This window comes from Dipodomys merriami, unplaced genomic scaffold (assembly GCF_024711535.1).
Source record: "Dipodomys merriami isolate MVZ:Mamm:240054 unplaced genomic scaffold, mDipMer1.0.p SCAF_6, whole genome shotgun sequence".
NCBI lineage: Eukaryota > Metazoa > Chordata > Mammalia > Rodentia > Heteromyidae > Dipodomys > Dipodomys merriami.
The window spans coordinates 36,127,741-36,145,339 of record NW_027206179.1 but is presented as its reverse complement, the minus strand read 5'-3'; the positions used below and the strand labels follow the sequence as shown (position 1 = coordinate 36,145,339).

Here is a 17,599-nt window from a genome sequence, read left to right as displayed (position 1 = left end):
GTCTTAGGATCCAGTCATTTTCCCCAAACCCTCAGCTGGCCAGGTAGGAGGCTTGCTAAGCAAGGAAGCTTAGCAGTGGAAAGGCCCTGAGTTCAAACCTTAGTTCCGTAATAGAAATAAAATGTAATGAAGACTAGGAGACTAATCGTCAAAGTTTGCTAATGTGGGAGATGTCTATTTGGAAAAAGTGGTTGACCAAAACATGTACATGTGAATGACTAATGAAATAATTTATAAGTAAAAAATGTTTATACAGTGCATCAATATGCTCTTCTATATGTCTCTCTTGTTCCTTTTTGCAAATCTTTGGAAATGGGAAGTGAAATGGCGTCTGTACCCGGACTCTGGCTGAGGTGCTTTCTGATGACAGGGGAGAAAAAGAAGTTTAAGTTTGGCGCTTGGAGCTAGTTTCTGAAGATGAACACACATAGAGTGTCAAATTCTAGCTCTCCCCCAAACCTTTTTTATCCAGGCAGTGCTTCATATGAAACTTTATGGATGGTTTCCTGAGTGTCACACCTGAGTTATATATAGTTAGGACACATACGCTGATGAAAAGGCCAGCAAATATAGCCAATTTCCTAGCATATGTAACCCCACCTGTTTGGAAGGAGCAGGCAATGTGTTTGTATGTGTGAGAGGAAGAAGAAAACTCAAGGAGAAGTAGAGATCTCGAGACCTTTTAGTTCATTTAGGCATCAAAAACAAAATGCCTGAAACTGGAGAGCTCACAGACACAGAAATATACTTTTCATAGTTCAGGAAAGTCTTAAAGGCAAAGTCTGATAATGGTCTATCTTTTTTTTTTTTTAGTCCTGGGGCTTGAACTCTGGGCCTGGGCACTGTGCCTGTGCTGCTTCAAGGCTAGTGTTTTACCACTTGAGCCATAGAGCCACTTCTGACCTTTTCTAGTAGTTTATTGGAGATGAGAGTCCTTTTTTTTTTTTGCCAGTCATGGCGTCTGAACCCTGGGCCTGGGCGCTGTCCCTCAGCTCTTCAGCTCAAGAATAAGACGAGAAGACCCTATGGAGCTTAAATTGATATTCCAACTAAATTCATCAAAAATCTACTTGATCCAAAATAATAACCACTTGAGCCACAGCACCACTTCCAGCTTTTTCTGCCTATGTGGTGCTGAGGAATCGAACCCAGGGCCTTATGCATGCAAGGCAAGCACTCTACCACTGAGCCACCTTCCCAGCCCAGAGATGAGAGTCTTATGGATTTTCCTGCCAGACCTGGTCTTGAACTGTGATCCTCAGATTTCAGCCTCCTGAGTAGGATTACAGGTATGAGCCACCTGTGCCCAGCTGAGGCTACTTTCTTCCTAGGCAGACATCCTGCCACTACACAAGGTATAACTAAGGGTACTAAATGACACCATCATCTCTCAAATGGTTCCCTTCTAATACTGTTACTCTGGAGGTTAGGATTTGGACAAGTGAATTTTAGGGGAGGTCACAACATTCTGACCATAATGGGATGAGCTGAAGAAGAGAGGGATTATGACACTTGTAGTAGGTCCCATTAGAGAGCTCAAGTTAACTAGGTATTTGCTGTTTTGGTTGTAATGTTACAAAAAAGAATAAACCTCTGGTACATAGCCAGGCTCACAGCATGGCCTAAGGGAAGGCTTGGAGGTATAGGGATAACATTCTGCTTTGCACTTGACTAATTTTAGTTACTGCTGTGGAGGGATCTGGAAGATTAGGTTATCTGATTATTGCTTATAGCCAGTGACTAGGTCAAGTTGAAGAATACTTTCTGAGCAAAGTTATTTTTTGTGAAAGCAAGTGTTTCCATGGATGGCATTTGTGTATGATTTGACATGAGACTTTGCTATTATTTCAAGTACATTTAAACATTTAAACATTTCATCTTTTGTTGTTGTTATTGTTGTTTTTGTGTGCCAGTCCTAAGGCTTGAACTCAGGGCTTGGGTACCATCCCTGAGTCTTTTTGATCAAGGCTAGCATCTCTTGAGCCACAGCTCTACTTCCTGCCTTTTGGTGGTTGAGATAAGAGTCTCATAGACTTTCCTGCCCAGCCTGGCTTCAAACCATAATCCTCTGATCTCTGCTTCCTGAGTACTTAAGATTACAGGTGTGAGCCGCAGGAGCCCAGATTCAATTATTTGTATATTTAGATTTTTCTAAAACCTTTTTTTTCCTCCCTAGAAGTAATGCCTTAAAAGTTCTTCCTTTCATTGTATATGAAATTACGTGCTCATAATTCATGATGTGATTATGTGTTCAATATTAACCACAAAGCTATCTAGTGCTTAGACCCTATGGCTAGTGTAACAAAATAAAACAGCCTTTTCCTCTAATGACTCATCTTTTTCAGAGGGTGGTTTGTGTGTTAATCTAGAGTGCTGCTTTTTCCTTGTGTTATTTCCGTGTTTGCACACATACAGGAGGGTTCACAAGTGGTGAGAGACTAATGCACTGTCTATGTTGTTTCATTTTTTTTTTTTTTTTGTCGGTCATAGAGCTTGAACTCTGGCCCTGGATGCTGTCCCTCAGCTCTTCAGCTCAAGGCTAGCACTCTACCATTTGAGCCATAGCGCCATAGTGCCATTTCTGGCCTTTTCTGCTTATGTGGTGCTGAGGAATCGAACCCAGGGCCTCATGCATGCAAGGCAAGCACTCTACCACTGAGCCACCTGTATGTTATAGCCCCCCCACAAACCTTGCCAATGAGGGAGGTTTGCTAACTCATGGGGAGGCGGGGAGATGCCATTTGTCATTAGTATATCCTTTTATCTTCTATCTTATCCTGCATTTCCCCTGGCTGACTTAATTATGAGGAAACTGTTTTATTAACCATTCTTTAAGTCTGAATGAAAAAAAAAATTCTGCAATTGCTAACCCTGTAACACCAACATGATAAGTGACGTAAACAGGTAAAATGAACGACCTCACCCAAGTCACCGGTGACTCACACAGGTGCAGCAGACACAGGTGCAGCAGGAATTCACAACACTCTTCCGCTAAAAGGATAAGCCAGACTTTTCGAATGCCATGGACATTTCCCTAGCTCATATTAGCTTAGTGCAGACCACTGGGGGAAAAAACCCACATTTTAAAAATAAAAGTTACTCTCCAAGTGTGATTGGCAAGCTAGTTGTCAACAGCTGCAACAAATTTTGTGATTTACACTCTGCCTGAATTATATGCCTATTAGGTACTGCTTGTCATTGGTTTTCTCCTCTATGCACTGCAGGAATGTCACCCTTAATACATTTACAGAAATAGCTAGTTTATAGGGAAATGTCTTTTTCCTCCCCACTTCTTCCTCCTCCTCTTCCTCCTTTTCCTCCTCCTCTTCCTCCTCTTCCTCCTTTTCCTCCTCCTCCTCCTCCTCCTTCTCCTCCTCCTCCTCCTCCTCCTCCTCCTCCTCCTCCTCCTCCTCCTCCTCCTCCTCCTCCTCCTTAATTTTGGTGCTGGTATTAGGGTTTGAATGCAGGGCCTTTTGCTCTTGCTAGTGCTCTACCACTTGAGCCACCTCTATTTCCCATCTTTTTGCTGATTAATTGAAGGTAAGAGTCTGGAGAACCACGATCCTCACTCAGCCCCTGAATAGCTAGGATTACAGGCCATGAACCACCTCTTCCCAGCAGGAATAATCCTTCCTTCCTTCCTTCCTTCCTTCCTTCCTTCCTTCCTTCCTTCCTTCCTTCTTCCCTCCCTCCCTCCTTTCCTCCCTTCCTCTCTCTCTCTTTCTCTCTCTTTCTTTTTTCTTTTTTTTTGGTTATGGGGCTTGAACTCTGGGCCTAAACGCTGTCCTGAGATCATCAGCTAAAGGCTAGTGCTCTACCACTTGAACAACAACACCACTTCTGGTTTTCTGGTGGTTAATTGGAGATAAGAATCTTACGGACTTTCCTGCCCAGGCTGACTTTGAACTGCCATCCTCAGATCTCAGCCTCCTAAGTAGCTAGGATTACAGGCATGAGCCACCAGCGCTTGTCAGGAATAATCATTTATTTTTTATTTTTATTTTTTTTGGGTCTGGTCGTGGGGCCTGAACTGGGTGCTGTCCCTCAGCTTTTCAGCTCAAGGCTAGCACTCTACCACTTGAGCCACAGCGCCACTTCCGGCTTTTTTCTTTTTGCTTATGTGGTGCTGAGGAATCGAACCTAGGGCCTCATGCATGCAAGGCAAGCACTCTACCACTGAGCCACCTTCCCAGCACGAATAATCATTTCTTAACAATCTGCTCCATTCTCTTTTGACTCCTTAGCTAGTGATTAAAAATGTAAACATAAAGGGAGAAAGCTTTTCTTTCTATATGGCTTCCAAAGTACAAGTGAGTGATGAGAGTTACAGTTGTTGGAAGTTTAACAGTGAGGGGTTGGGCCTGAGAGTACAATTTGGAGATAGATAGTTCACTTGCCTAGCATACATGAGGCCCTGGGTTTGATCCCCACTACCTTACCCCTGTTCCCAAAGCTGAGAGGATGGTTTTATGATTAATACTAAAAATTCTTTGATAAACAGTCTTTTATTTATTTATTTTTTGTCGGTTGTGGGCCTGAACTCTGGGCCTGGGCACTATCCCTGAGCTCTTCAGCTCAAGGCTAGCGCTCTACCACTTGAGCCACAGCATCACTTCCAGCTTTGTCTGCTTATGTCATGCTGAGGAATGGAACCCAGGGCCTTATGCGTGCAAGCACTCTACCACTGAGCCACCTTCCCAACCCCTGATAAACAGTCTTTAAAAACAACAACAACAAAAAAACTTTGGTTTGCCAGACTATATCTTCACAATCCACTGTTTTGTAAGTCTGAATCCTGTTGAGCAACATTCTGTGGGCTATTAAATCGAGACTTTTGTCTTTTTTAATTCTTAGCAAGCTCAAGTGTATATAGAAATCTCTGGAATGTTGAAGGAGTGACATTTCACAAGCTTCAGATGTTTTTCTGTTACACATTATATAGAGGAAACAAGTAAACTAGAATATTTGATTCTCTTTGTTCTTTTAATTCATCTTTATTTGCTTTCCTTTGGGAGCTCTGTTATAGAATTGTTTGTTTTGTTGATGAATTATTGAATAGGAAAATTATGTTTCAAGATACTATTTTCTGTTAGTGATTAATGATTAATTATCCAAACTAGTGTTAAGAGAAAAACATTATTAGAGTATTAAATTACTACTGAGCCTGGCACTGTATTAGTAAACAGCAAAACAAAGAATCTATAATAATCTAGATATAGAAACAAAATTGCATTTTTTTTTTTCTTCTTCTCCCCTGGTCGTGGAGCTTGAACTCTGGGCCTGGGTACTGTCCCTGAGCTCTTCAGCTTAAGGCTAGCACTCTACCACTTGAGCCACAGTGCCACTTCTGGCTTTTTCTGCTTATGTGGTGCTGAGGAATTGAACCCAGGGCCTCATGCATGTGAGGCAAGCACTCTATCACTGAGCCATCTTCCCAGCCCCTAAATTACATTCTTAAGTATGACTGTCAAAACGGAGTTTTCTTTTCAGCTTCAGAGTATAGAGACATAGACTCTTTTATATTGTCTCTAGTATTAAAATTGTTTAGTATTGGATTTTAAGGTAATTTGAAGGAGTTCTGGAACATTTAATTGTTGCCTAGTCATTCTGCTATGGTAACAAAGCAGTCACTCATGGACTTGAACTAGTTATTCCTAAGAGCTAGTTAATTATTTGCATGAGTTTCCTTGTACTTTTATTTTTTAATTTAATCTTCTCACTTAATTTTTGCCAGTACTGGGGCTTACGCTCAGGGTCTGAGTGCTGTCCCTTAGCTTTGCCCTCAAAGTTGGCTCCTCACACTTGAGCCACAGATCTACTTATAGTTTTTTTGCTAGTAGATTGGAGATAGGCTTTCCTGCCCAGGCCAGCTTTGAACCACAATCCTCAGATCTCAGCCTCCTGAGTAGCTAGGATTATAGTTATGAGCCAGCAGTGCCTGGCTTTCTTGCATACTTTAAATGAGACAAAACAATGTGATTTCAAAGCTAAAAGAAGGATCTATTTGATTAAAAATAGGTTATTAATAGGAAAATGTATTCTGAGGCCTAAGTAAACTAACCTATATTGAAGAAATTCTTAAATTGGCTTTTAAAACAGAACTAAATAGGAGCTTTTTTTAATAAGTACGAAGCTTCCGCCCCCCCACCCCCACCCCTGTGCCGGTCTTGGGGCTTGAACTCAGGACCCAGGCACTGTCTCTGAGCTTTCTTGCTCAATGCTAGTGCTCTATCACTTGAGCCACAGCTCTACTTCTGGCTTTTTGATAATTAATTGGAGATAAGAGTCTCATGGACTTTCTTGTCTGGGCTTGTTTCAAACTGTGGTCCTTAGATCTCAGCTTAGATCTCAGCCTCCTGAGAAGCTAGGATTACAGATGTGAGCCACTGGTGTCCAGCATTACAAAGCCAATTTTTAGGATACCTTTGGATATAGAAGTGTGTGTATATGATCCAGTGATACCATTCAGCATCGTGTGTACCAAAGTTCATTGATTTTTTTTTTTGTCTTTGGTTGTGGCACAGAATAACACATTGGGGGATGCAGTCATTATTCCATATAATTTTTGAAAATGTTTCAAAGAATACCAAGATTATATTGATGTTTTTATAATTGCATGTTATTTCATGTTTACTTTCAGTTTGATTAATAAGCTTAAACCTGGCATCATTAAGAAGATCAATAGACTGTCCACACCAATAGCGGGTTTGGTAAGTACTATACATTATCTTCAAATCTCAACTTTTTTTAAAGCTGTGTTTTTAATTGACAATTATTGTATATATTCATAGGGAACAGGGTATTGTATTTGTGCCATACTGTGACTATAGTTAATAATGTGTTATGTATTTCAAAATAGCAAGAAGTGAGGACTTTGAGTGTTTGACTTCAAAACTAGATTTGTCTTGGATATATCTGAAGATAGGCTCTGTATGAGAAAACATACATGGTTACTGTGTGGTTATTTTGTGCATTCAAGACACTGGAGAGGCCCATAATAATACAAGATGAGTCTTTGGAAATAATTTATAATGAAATACTATTGATAGATAATTTTCAAAAAATTTAGAATTCCTTAAAAATCAGAACATTGAAGTTTATAATTTGAGGGGTGCGGTTGTGGGGCCTGAACTCTGGGCCTGGGCGCTGTCCCTCAGCTCTTCAGCTCAAGGCTAGCACTCTACCACTTGAGCCACAGTGCCACTTCTGGCTTTTTTTTTTTTTTCTGCTTATGTGGTGCTGAGGAATTGAACCCAGGGCCTCAGGCATGCAAGGTAAGTGCTCTACCACTGAGCCACCTTCCCAGCCTGAAGTTTATAATTTGAATATAAAAGCACACTAATAAGATCTTCGGAATAGTCACAGTGGTTATAATATATCCCAGAAACTTCTGTTTGGCTATTCATGTGTTCACAACTGTTAATGGCATGAATAAGTATAGACAGCTGTACCAAAATTTCTGGGCTTTCAGGAGGAAAGAAGAGCTCACCCAATCTTGACAGGGATAAGTTTGGCAAATTATTTATTATTGGAGCATGATAGGACAGAATAGAGGAGAGAAGAGATGAAATATTTTTAGTCTATAATAGAGAATATATGTCAGCATCAAAACAGTTGGTTCTAAAGTTAATTGCGTCCTTCTCTTTATTGTCTATCAGTCTATAGGCAGCTGAACTTACGTTTTCATTGGTCTCATTTATTTAGGCAAAAGGCTGTTATAATACAAACACATACACACTCATTTTTCTAATAATATAGTTGGGCTATATTTGCTATTTAAGGGATATGAGTTAAAGGGACTTTATTTGTGAAGTTTTTCTAGGAGGAAACATTTAGTTTAATAAAATAAGTTTTATATGAGAATGGATTTTATTAAGGAACCTTCATGAAAGTAAAGGTTTAAGTTATATTGAACTATGTCTTTTCAAGTGGCTTCAATTATTCTTTGATTGCTTAATTAATACTCTGTGTGTGTGTGTGTATGTGTGTGTGTGTGTGTGTGTGTGTGTCTGTCTGTCTGTACTGGAGCTTGAACTTAGGTCCTAGAAACTATTCTGTAGCTTTTTACTCAAGGTTAGCACTTTACCACTTGAGCCACAGCTTCTCTTCCTTCTTTCCAGGCTGGCTTTGAACCCTAATGCTCAGATTTCAGCCCGCTGAATAGCTAGGATTAAAGGCAAGAGCCACTGGTACCTGGCCAATATTCAACATTTTGATTGCAAATGGTCTATTCTTGGCTCAGTCACATGTGTTTTAAATAAAATTAGTCTTTGATTTCAAATGCCCTGCATAACTGAAATGCTTAGATTGTAGTGGTTTGTTATTGTTGGCCACTGTAGATTTTATTAAATTTTCTGATTGTTTGATTAGATGCAAACACAAGTGTATTTTATTTTTAAGCTTAAAGACTTATTCAACTATTTCTATTTCAAGCATCAGAGATGCTATCTAGTTTGGATTATATTTTTAGAAATGAAAATGATATGTATGTCTGCTATATTAAATTGGATGATTTTTTCAAAATATAAGATACTGTAGAGTGTCTGACAGATATCCAATGAATAGTCTCTTTCAATAAATTATAGGTTGAGGAGTGTACTAGAGGAACAAATATGATTATGAACTTGGAATTCAAAGTTGGGGAAGGGCAACTGCACAAAGAATTTAGGAAATGAGCAAGAAAATCCCACAAAATAAATGTGTTACAGAGAACTATAGTAGATGAATGTTTCAACAAATATTAAACATGCATGAACAGTTGTAATAGGACTATAAAGATGAATGGTTAAAAATTTCTTTCTTTTTAATTTTTTTATGCTAGTCCTGGGGCTTGAACTCAGGGCCTGGGTGGGTGGTGTCCTTGAGTTGTTTCTCCTCTTACCCTTCCCCCACCCCCAAGGCTAGCTCTGAATGGCTACAGCTCCACATTTAACTTTTAGTTTTTTGTTAGTTGTGGGGCTTGAACTCAGGGTCTAGGCACTGTTCCTGAGGTTTTCTTGCTCTTGCTCTACTGCTTTGAGCCACAGTGCCACTTCTGGTTTTCTGGTGGTTAATTGGAGATGAGAGTCTCACAGACTTTGCTGCTTTGACTAGCTTTGAACTGTTAAAAAGGAAGATGTCAGGGACTTAATTTTGACACTTACTGAAGAAGGATAAACAACCTGAGTCAGATTGATTATTAGTAGTCTACAGACTACTACTGATTTTTGTATATATAACACCAGCACAGTGGCTGATATATGTAGGAGATCAGGGTGTGTGTGTGTGTGTGTGTGTGTGTGTGTGTGTGTGTGTGTGTGTGTGTGTGTGTGTGTGTGTGTGTGTGTGTGTGTGTGTGTGTGTGTGTGTGTGTGTGTGTGTGTGTGTGTGTGTGTGTGTGTGTGTGTGTGTGTGTGTGTGTGTGTTGTGCTGGTATATGTAGGAGATCAGGGGTGTATGTGAGTGTGTGTGTGTGTGTTTTGTGCTGGTCCTAGGGCTGAACTCTGGGCCAAGGCACTGTCTTTGAGCTTCTTTAGCTCAAGGCTAGCTAGCTATCACTTGAACTATAGTTTTTTGGTGTTTTATTTGGAGATAAGAGTTTCAGTCTTTCCTGCCTGGATTGGCTTCGATCCTCAGATCTCATCCTCCTGCGTAGCTAGGATTACTAGTGTGAACCACTGGCACTCAAGGAGTTTTTAAGTGAATGAATGAACAATATTTCCGTTGTGAAAATTAATAGATTTTTGTATTGGACTTTGATGAGTGTGCAAGTTTGAGATGTATCTTCAATCCCCCAAAGAAAAATACAAGGAAGTTCTAAACCTCAACATCACAATGTGACCTTGGGGAATAGCATTGTTGCAAGTGATATAATATTAGTTAAGATCATATTGGGATGGAATGGTCCCTAATCTCATAGGACGTATGTCCTTATAAAATGATGGTTGTGTGGAATCTTATGCACAGGAAGAATGCTATAAGAAGAGGCTGGACTGATGTATCTATAACTCAGGAAATGCTGAAGATTGCCTGGGAACCACCAAAAGCTAGGAGGGCACAAAGGAGTTTCCCCTGTAGGTTTCCTATGGAGTGTGCTTTGCCTTGATTTTGGGTGCCTATCCTCCAACATTGTGAGACAAGTGATCTCAGTTTTAAGCCATCAAGTTTGGTGTGCTTTATTATGTTAGATAAGCCTATGAAATTGATATTTGTAAGTGAGAATTTTTTTTTTTTTTTTTTTTTTTTTGTCGGTCGTGGGGCTTGAACTCTGGGCCTGGGCGCTGTCCCTCAGCTCTTCAGCTCAAGGCGAGCGCTCTACCACTTGAGCTACAGCGCCACTTCCGATTTTCTGGTGGTTTATTGGAGATAGGAGTCTCAGGGTCTCTCCTGCCCGGGCTGGCTTTGAACCGCGATCCTCAGATCTCAGCCTCCTGAGTATCTAGGATTACAGGCGTGAGCCACCAGCGCCCGGCTGTAAGTGAGAATTTTAGTTAATACTTGCTTTGAAAAATGACCCCTCAACTTTAAAATGATTTTACGTCCCCTGGAAGTTTGCAAAAAGTTCAGAGGTCCTTGTTCACCCAGTTTCCATCCGAGTATTCCCCTTGAGTCACTCTAGCATGGTATCAAAACTATGTAACTGATGTTTGTAGAGTCCAAAGGCCTTAATCAGATTCCATCAGTTTTACATGCAGTGAATGAGTTTGAGGGACAAAGTATAAAAATGATTTCAAGTCAAGTCAAATGAAGACTATTTTATCTTGGGGATTTATCAGAACCTTTCCCATTAATCCAGTGTTCAATCTTAAACATTGCTGTTAAATTCTACCTGGCTACTACTTTATTTTGGTCTCTACTAGGAGACCTTTTGTGTTTTGTTTTTGGGTCCAGTCGTGGGGCCTGAACTCTGGGCCTGGGTGCTGTCCTTCAGCTCTTCAGCTCAAGGCTAGCACTCTACCACTTGAGCCACAGCGCTACTTCCGGCTTTTTTCTTTTTTCTTTTGTGGTGCTGAGGAATCGAACCCAGGGCCTCAGGCATGCAAGGCAAGCACTCTACCACTGAGCCACCTTCCCAGCCCTGCTTTTGTGTCTCTTAGTTGAGCTCCCAAACAAAGACTCTGTATAAACTAGGTTACACCCACCTTTTCACAGGTCATAGGTCACTATAGATGAATTCTTTAAGAAAATAATTGTCTTTGCCAAATGGCATGTGGCCAAGGGTATTGATTTCCTTTGGCTCATTCAGCTGAGGTATGATGGTTGGAGTGGGTTCTGTGAAAAGCTAATTATGTAGGGTAGATACACCTAGGCAAGTCAAGCACAGTAATGATTTTTGTGGAGAGGCATAAGCTAAGTGGCTGTGGAAACCCAAATCCTCCCTTCCATGATTCTTTTCTAAGTGTGTTTTATTATACTTTTCCAATTTACCTCAGCCATGACATACCATGTATATTTGGCTTTGAAGTCAAGACAATAGGTTTATTCTTATAGATGGACCTATAGGAAAGACAGTGGGGACTGTTCCCATAGCAATGATATTCCAGACCTGTTTACATGATAGAGAAATACCTTGAAAGCTTTGCACAAAACATTTATGGGATTATTTTCTCTGGGAGAGTAGTCACTAGGTTCTCTTGTATCTGTTAGAGATAGAGATTTTCTCATTTGAAAAAGTTTTATTTCCTGAAGAAATAGATTCTCCTTACCTTTTCTCTTCTTTCTGTTCTTTACAAAGCCATGTTTTTTTTTTTTTAAATCTAACCCAAAAGTTTAACATCCAGAAATTAGCTGTTGTCAAATGTGTATTGAACACCTTGAAACTCAAAACTAAAACTTTATCCAGGTAGTAAAGAGAGCTATTGAAGCAGAATAATGTTTATATTTGATATGTTAGTATGCCTGAAATACAATCTGTGTAGAAACATCAAGGAAGTTATTAACCTCAGTCTTATAGTTCTTTTGGACACCTAGTAATATATTTAGGAAAATCAAGCACTGTGGTCATTTGGGTAGATATGAGCAGGTATTTCTATGGGCTGTCTCCTTGTGTTTTGTGAATCTTTACCAGCAGCCCTGATGTCTATTTACCAGGTGATGGAGGTGTACTCTTTTCCCACCATTTATAACAGCTAAAACTGGCTTCTAATTTACATGGACTGAATAGATTTGGTTGATTTCAAATTTTCCATTGTAATTTTCAGTTGAAAAGGAATGATCATTTCAGAAAATTTGGTTAGAATAATTTGTTTGAATATCTATGTCTATCAGTGGACTCAGTAGAAAAATCTCTAGCATATTCTCATTTGTATTAGATAGGGGAACTAATTTGGATGTCATTGCTGTTGAGTTATTCTTTTGGATTTAATGCAAGGAGTAAAATGTATTGGTTGGACATAGAGGCTGGGAAGGTTGACTCTGAATTCAGCAATGCTGTGAAGTGTAGGAAATGGTCAAAGATCCAGGCTGGTTTACTCAGTTGTGTGTGTTAATTCCTCTTACCTTCTTGATGGCTGCTTCAAAAAACAAGACACATCTGTATGTCCATTTGTGCACCATTTTCCAGAAGTTACTTCTGAGTTTTTCCATCTTCTCTTTCTCATATAACAGCAAAACAGTGTTTCCCATTCTGTGTTGAAATCACTGCCGGAACATCTGGTTGTTCTCTTCAGCAGCTATGGAAAATGACCCAAACAATCTGTTATACAATTGAGATGATGTACCTAGGTCTTGCCATGTGCTTCTCTAAAAAATATTCTTACACAATGACCTGAGTATCCCATTTTTACTTCTAGGCATTCAGGGTAAATTAGTGGGTGCTTTCCACAAATAAAACCAAAGTGTGAGACCTTAAGACAGAGTGTTTTTGAGAAAAAAGCCTGATTCTGTGTCCTTTTCTTATCTGGATTGAAATAAGAAATAGAATTATAACCACTGTTTTCATTCAAGAATAGTACTTTTTTTGGGTAGGAGGCGTGAATGAAAATGGGTGAAGAAAAAAAATCCTAAAGTAATACTAGACTGTGATTAGGACACATATCAGGAAAGTATAGATCATCAGTTGCTGAAAAAGTGGCAAGGGTTGGGTTGTTCTGTGCTGGGTCAATGCAGCATGTGTCTTAGAGAAAGCCAACATCAAGAGGTAGGGACATTGGTGAATATATTTGAGTTTTCAGAATACAAACATTAAAAACAAGGAAAGCATTGAAGATGGAAGGGTTGATCAAGACGTATTTTACTCATAAGTTGATATTTTGAATGGAAAACATTTTGTATCTATCTGTCTATCTATCTATCTATCTATCTATCTATCTATCTATCTATCTATCTATCTATCTATCTATCTATCTATCTATCTATCTATCTATCTATCTATCTATCTATCTATCTATCTATCTATCTATCTGAGCCAGACACTGATAAGTCAAGCCTGTAATCCTAGCTACTCAGAATGCTGAGATCTGAGGATCTTGGAGCAAAATCAGACTGGGCAAAAAGTTTGTGAGACACTTAACCTATAGTTACCCAGAAAAATGAAAGCTAGAAGTGGAACTGAGGCTCAAGTAGTAGACCTCCTGGAACAACAACAACAACAAAAAACAACTAAGGGATAGCATCTTGGGCCCTGATTGCAAGACCCCTTATCAGCACAAATAAATAAACAAATAACAAAGCGAACATTGATAACAGGTACTCAGAGAGATGGCAAGAGGGTAGCATGTAGCCAGTGTAAAATTACTGCATAAATATGTGTCTGTTTTGTCTTGTCATTTTTTTATGATTTTGTTGGTCAACTTGAGGAGACACCTATTTAAAAAAATTTGGGAGGGGCTGGGAAGGTGGCTCAGTGGTAGAGCACTTGCCTTGCATGCCTGAGGCCCTGGGTTCGATTCCTCAGCACCACATAAGCAAAAAGAAAAAAGCCGGAAGTGGCGTTGTGGCTCAAGTGGTAGAGTGCTAGCCTTGAGCTGAAGAGCTGAGGGACAGCGCCCAGGCCCAGAGTTCAGGCCCCACAACCGGACCCCAAAAAAAACAAAAACACAAAAATTTGGGAAAGGCTTCTGCTCTGTAAATCCTCTTGATTTATACACGTTTGTGCACTTGATTGTTTCGCCAATAAGAGCTACATTCTTACTGGCTGACTGATCACTATATTCCTCACCTTCTGATGGATAGATGCATGTCTACCTTGTAGGGTATGGAGGGTGGATGGGACAGTGCTGAGGTGCCTCCAAAATCATGCTTCTTCCTCGAGTTTAACTGTGCTTTTATCTTGAAATTTAGTAATTCTTTGCATTTGATAAGTAACAAATAAAGAAGGCATGGTGTTTCCATGAATTTCCATGTTATTTCTCACAAGCCATTGCCTTGAAACAATTTTATATTTATTGTAGCTTACCTGAATCAAAGATGGGGTCTTGTCATTATTACCCCATTTTTGGATATTAATAGTGAATATTAGAGGCTACCACTAAATTTCATTAAAATTGCAATGTGGAGCTTCAGTATTAAACTAAACTGAGGAAATGCTTTATTCCCCAATGGTAAGGTGAATTTCATTGTATAACTTTGGCTTGAACTCTAAAAATTCAAACTAACCTTACCTTACTAGATTGTCAGTCTCATTGTTTACTTAAACAAAAACACTTAATACAAAAAATATGGAGTAAATTTTTCAAAAATAAAGATATAATACAGCACTATAAAATTACTGTTTTGAATGTATTATGCTTTTATCAGAAATTATAGCATGAAAACCAAGCATTTTCTAAAAATAAGATCACATTTCTCATTGAAAACAGAATTTTCCTTGGTTATATATTAATTTAGATGATCATTTGGTAATAAGATCTTAGATAATATGATCTCTTGGAATTTCAGCGGATAAGTTATCTGTATTTTGAAGTAGTCTGCTATTATCCAATATCAAATCTGGCTAGTGGAATGGGGATTCTGCACTGGATTTCTCTCAAGGTGAACAAATATTAGATATAAATGTCTGAAAATGTCTTGAGTATCTTAAGGCTTCTATATAGATGGTATATAAATAAGCCAAGGATGGTTGAGTTATTTATAAAAGACTTTTGGGAGATTTCCTCAAGCCATCTTATCTCTCTGCATTTCTCCCACTCCCAATTGAAGATAAGAGTCACCAAGAGTGGAAACATAAAAACTCAGCATCAGCCTGGAAGCTGTTTCTCTCATCCTTGGTGATTCAGTGTTGCAGAACAGGAAACTCTTGTATTTCTATCATCACTTTTCATCAGAGCGCTGGCACAAGGTTAGGAACACTTCCCCTAGAGTTCCCAACTGCTTGTTTGAAAATCTGAGAGCAACATTTATATGCCAAGTTTCAGCCTTGAGGGCAACCTTTTTTTTTTTTTTTTTTTGAACATTAATGAATTAGAATCACTAAAGCCACATTATAATTGATTTGGAAAGTTAAATGTAATTGATTAAAAATTGATTCAGTATTTGTGTGGGATTGTATCATATGCAGCAGCTTCATAGATAAAATTGGACCATTTCTTTTAAGGCACTTTTTATTATGTAGAAATAGGAAAAGGAAGAACAAGTGAGTTTAAGTACTAGAATTCATCTGTTTGGGTGGCTCAGGTCTGTAATCCTAGCTACTCAGTAGTCTGAGATCTAAAGATTATGGTTCTAAGCCAGTCTTGCAGGAAAGACTGTGAGACCCATATCTCCAGTGAACCACCTAAAAGCTGATAGTAGCATTGTGGGTAAAGTGGTAAAATGAAAAGCTGAGGGACATCATCCAGGCCCTGCGTGTACTCCCAAACCCCCCACACCCCCCCCCCCCCAAAGAAATAGTCCCAGGTGTAAAACTGAAAGGAGCTATTGGTCTTTTGATATATGTGTAAGACTTATTAGTGACCCTCCTTTCCTAGAGATGTTTGTTGCACATCCAGTATGTATTGGGGACTGTTCTTGCCACTTGAGATCCAGCAAATGGGTCAGAGAAAGCTCTTTCCTCATGGAGTTGACATTCCATAGATCAATAAATCAATTATATACTGAAAGGTGCCAGTAAGTATAATGAAGAAATGTCATACCTGTTCATGGAGAAGATAATGTAAATGCACAGAGAAGGATTGGGTGTGTTTGAGCAGCATTTCACAGCAGATGCTCACACACATTTCTTTGCACAATTAACACTGAGAGGGGATGGGGGCAGATAGGGATATTCCAGACTGAAGGAAGAGAAGAGGGGCATTGGCCAGGAGGACTGGGGATACGACTGCCAGAGGAAGAGGGAGAGGTAGGTGGGAGAGGCTGCATGGAGTTTGTGGGTAGACTGCATTGTCCTCAGAATATGATGAGGATCCATTAGGTTATTTCAGTTTAATTCCTTGTTACAGTGTTACTGGTTGTCTGTGATGATGGGTGCACATATCCAAATATATTAGGAGAAAAACCTCACTGAATTCTATACTTTACATGGGTGAATTGCATGGTAGATGAGTTATATCTCAAACGTAAAAATAGATCATTGTTGGTGTGTAAAGAATATACCAGAGGAAATCATGCAAAGAAAGAGAGCCAGTTGAAGAATAATTTCAGTGATTGTGATGGCGGGTTTTGTGTGTCAACTTGTGACATTGGTTGCCCAGCTATTTGGGCATCTTATTTTGGGTGTGTTTGTGAGGGTGTTTTTAGATGAGATTAACATTTCAATCAGACTAAGAGAGATTACTTACTCTCCCTAAAGTGGGTGGGCCTCCTCTAATCAGCTGAAAGGCCTGGTAGTACACTCTGCAGCTAAAAAGACAGAATGCTTCTTCCAACTGGTTTTTCCTGCTTTTGATCTGAACTGAAAGACCAGCTCTTCTTCTTGAGCCTGCTGCCTTTCTGACTGGATTAATCTCTTGGCTCTCAGGCTATCAGACTAGAACTTGCTTAACCCCGATCTTGAGACTTCTCAGCCTCTGTAATTCCTTATAATAAATACCTTTCTATAAGCATCTTATTGGTTCTGTTTCTCAGGCAAGCCTGGATGATACAATCATCCAGGCAGGAGGGGATGGTAGCCTCAAGGATTGATGATGAGAAGTGGTCAGATTTTCCATAGTGTTTGATGGTAACACTATACAGGAGTTGCTAATGGATTGAGAGAGTATTGTATAAATACAGGACAGAGGAGTGTTGGTGGGGCAAGGAAAGAATCAAGAGCAAACCTGCACGAGATGAGGTAGTTTGCAAAAGATTGCAGTTTGGCAGATGTCAAAAAAAATAAATGAGTAATGTTTTGCCATTGTTCCCTGCAGCACTGGAGAGAGAGAGAGAGAGAGAGAGAGAGAGAGAGAGAGAGAGAGAGAGAGAGAGAGAGAGAGAGAGAGAGAGAGAGAGAAAGAGAGAGTGTGTGTGTGTGTGTGTGTGTGTTTGTAAACCAAGAAACAAGGTAACCGCTGGGAGTTCATGTTGTCTACCCAAAACAAAATGTTCTAAATCAAGGGATTCTTGGGCTGTTTCCTGGGCAGTGCAGGACACTGCTAGAGATGATATGGTTTTGCTCAGTTTTGCTTGGCTTTGCACCATTATTTGTTTTTAAAAGTTGAGACAGCATGTATGATTTTGATCAAGTGATTACTACTGGCCTTTCTTG

At 39.6% G+C, this 17,599-nt stretch overlaps 1 protein-coding gene across 10 annotated transcripts in view; it reads left to right on the top strand.

Moving 5' to 3' along the window:
• The window catches only part of LOC138814042 (LIM domain only protein 7-like), a 194,081-nt gene that overhangs the window by 62,813 nt on the left and 113,669 nt on the right, over positions 1 to 17,599 (top strand). For all 10 annotated transcript variants that reach the window (XM_070002802.1, XM_070002803.1, XM_070002801.1 and 7 more), the window contains exon 3: positions 6,641 to 6,710. In XM_070002802.1, the coding sequence (XP_069858903.1) occupies positions 6,641 to 6,710 (70 nt within the window). The remainder of the gene's footprint in view (positions 1 to 6,640; positions 6,711 to 17,599) is intronic.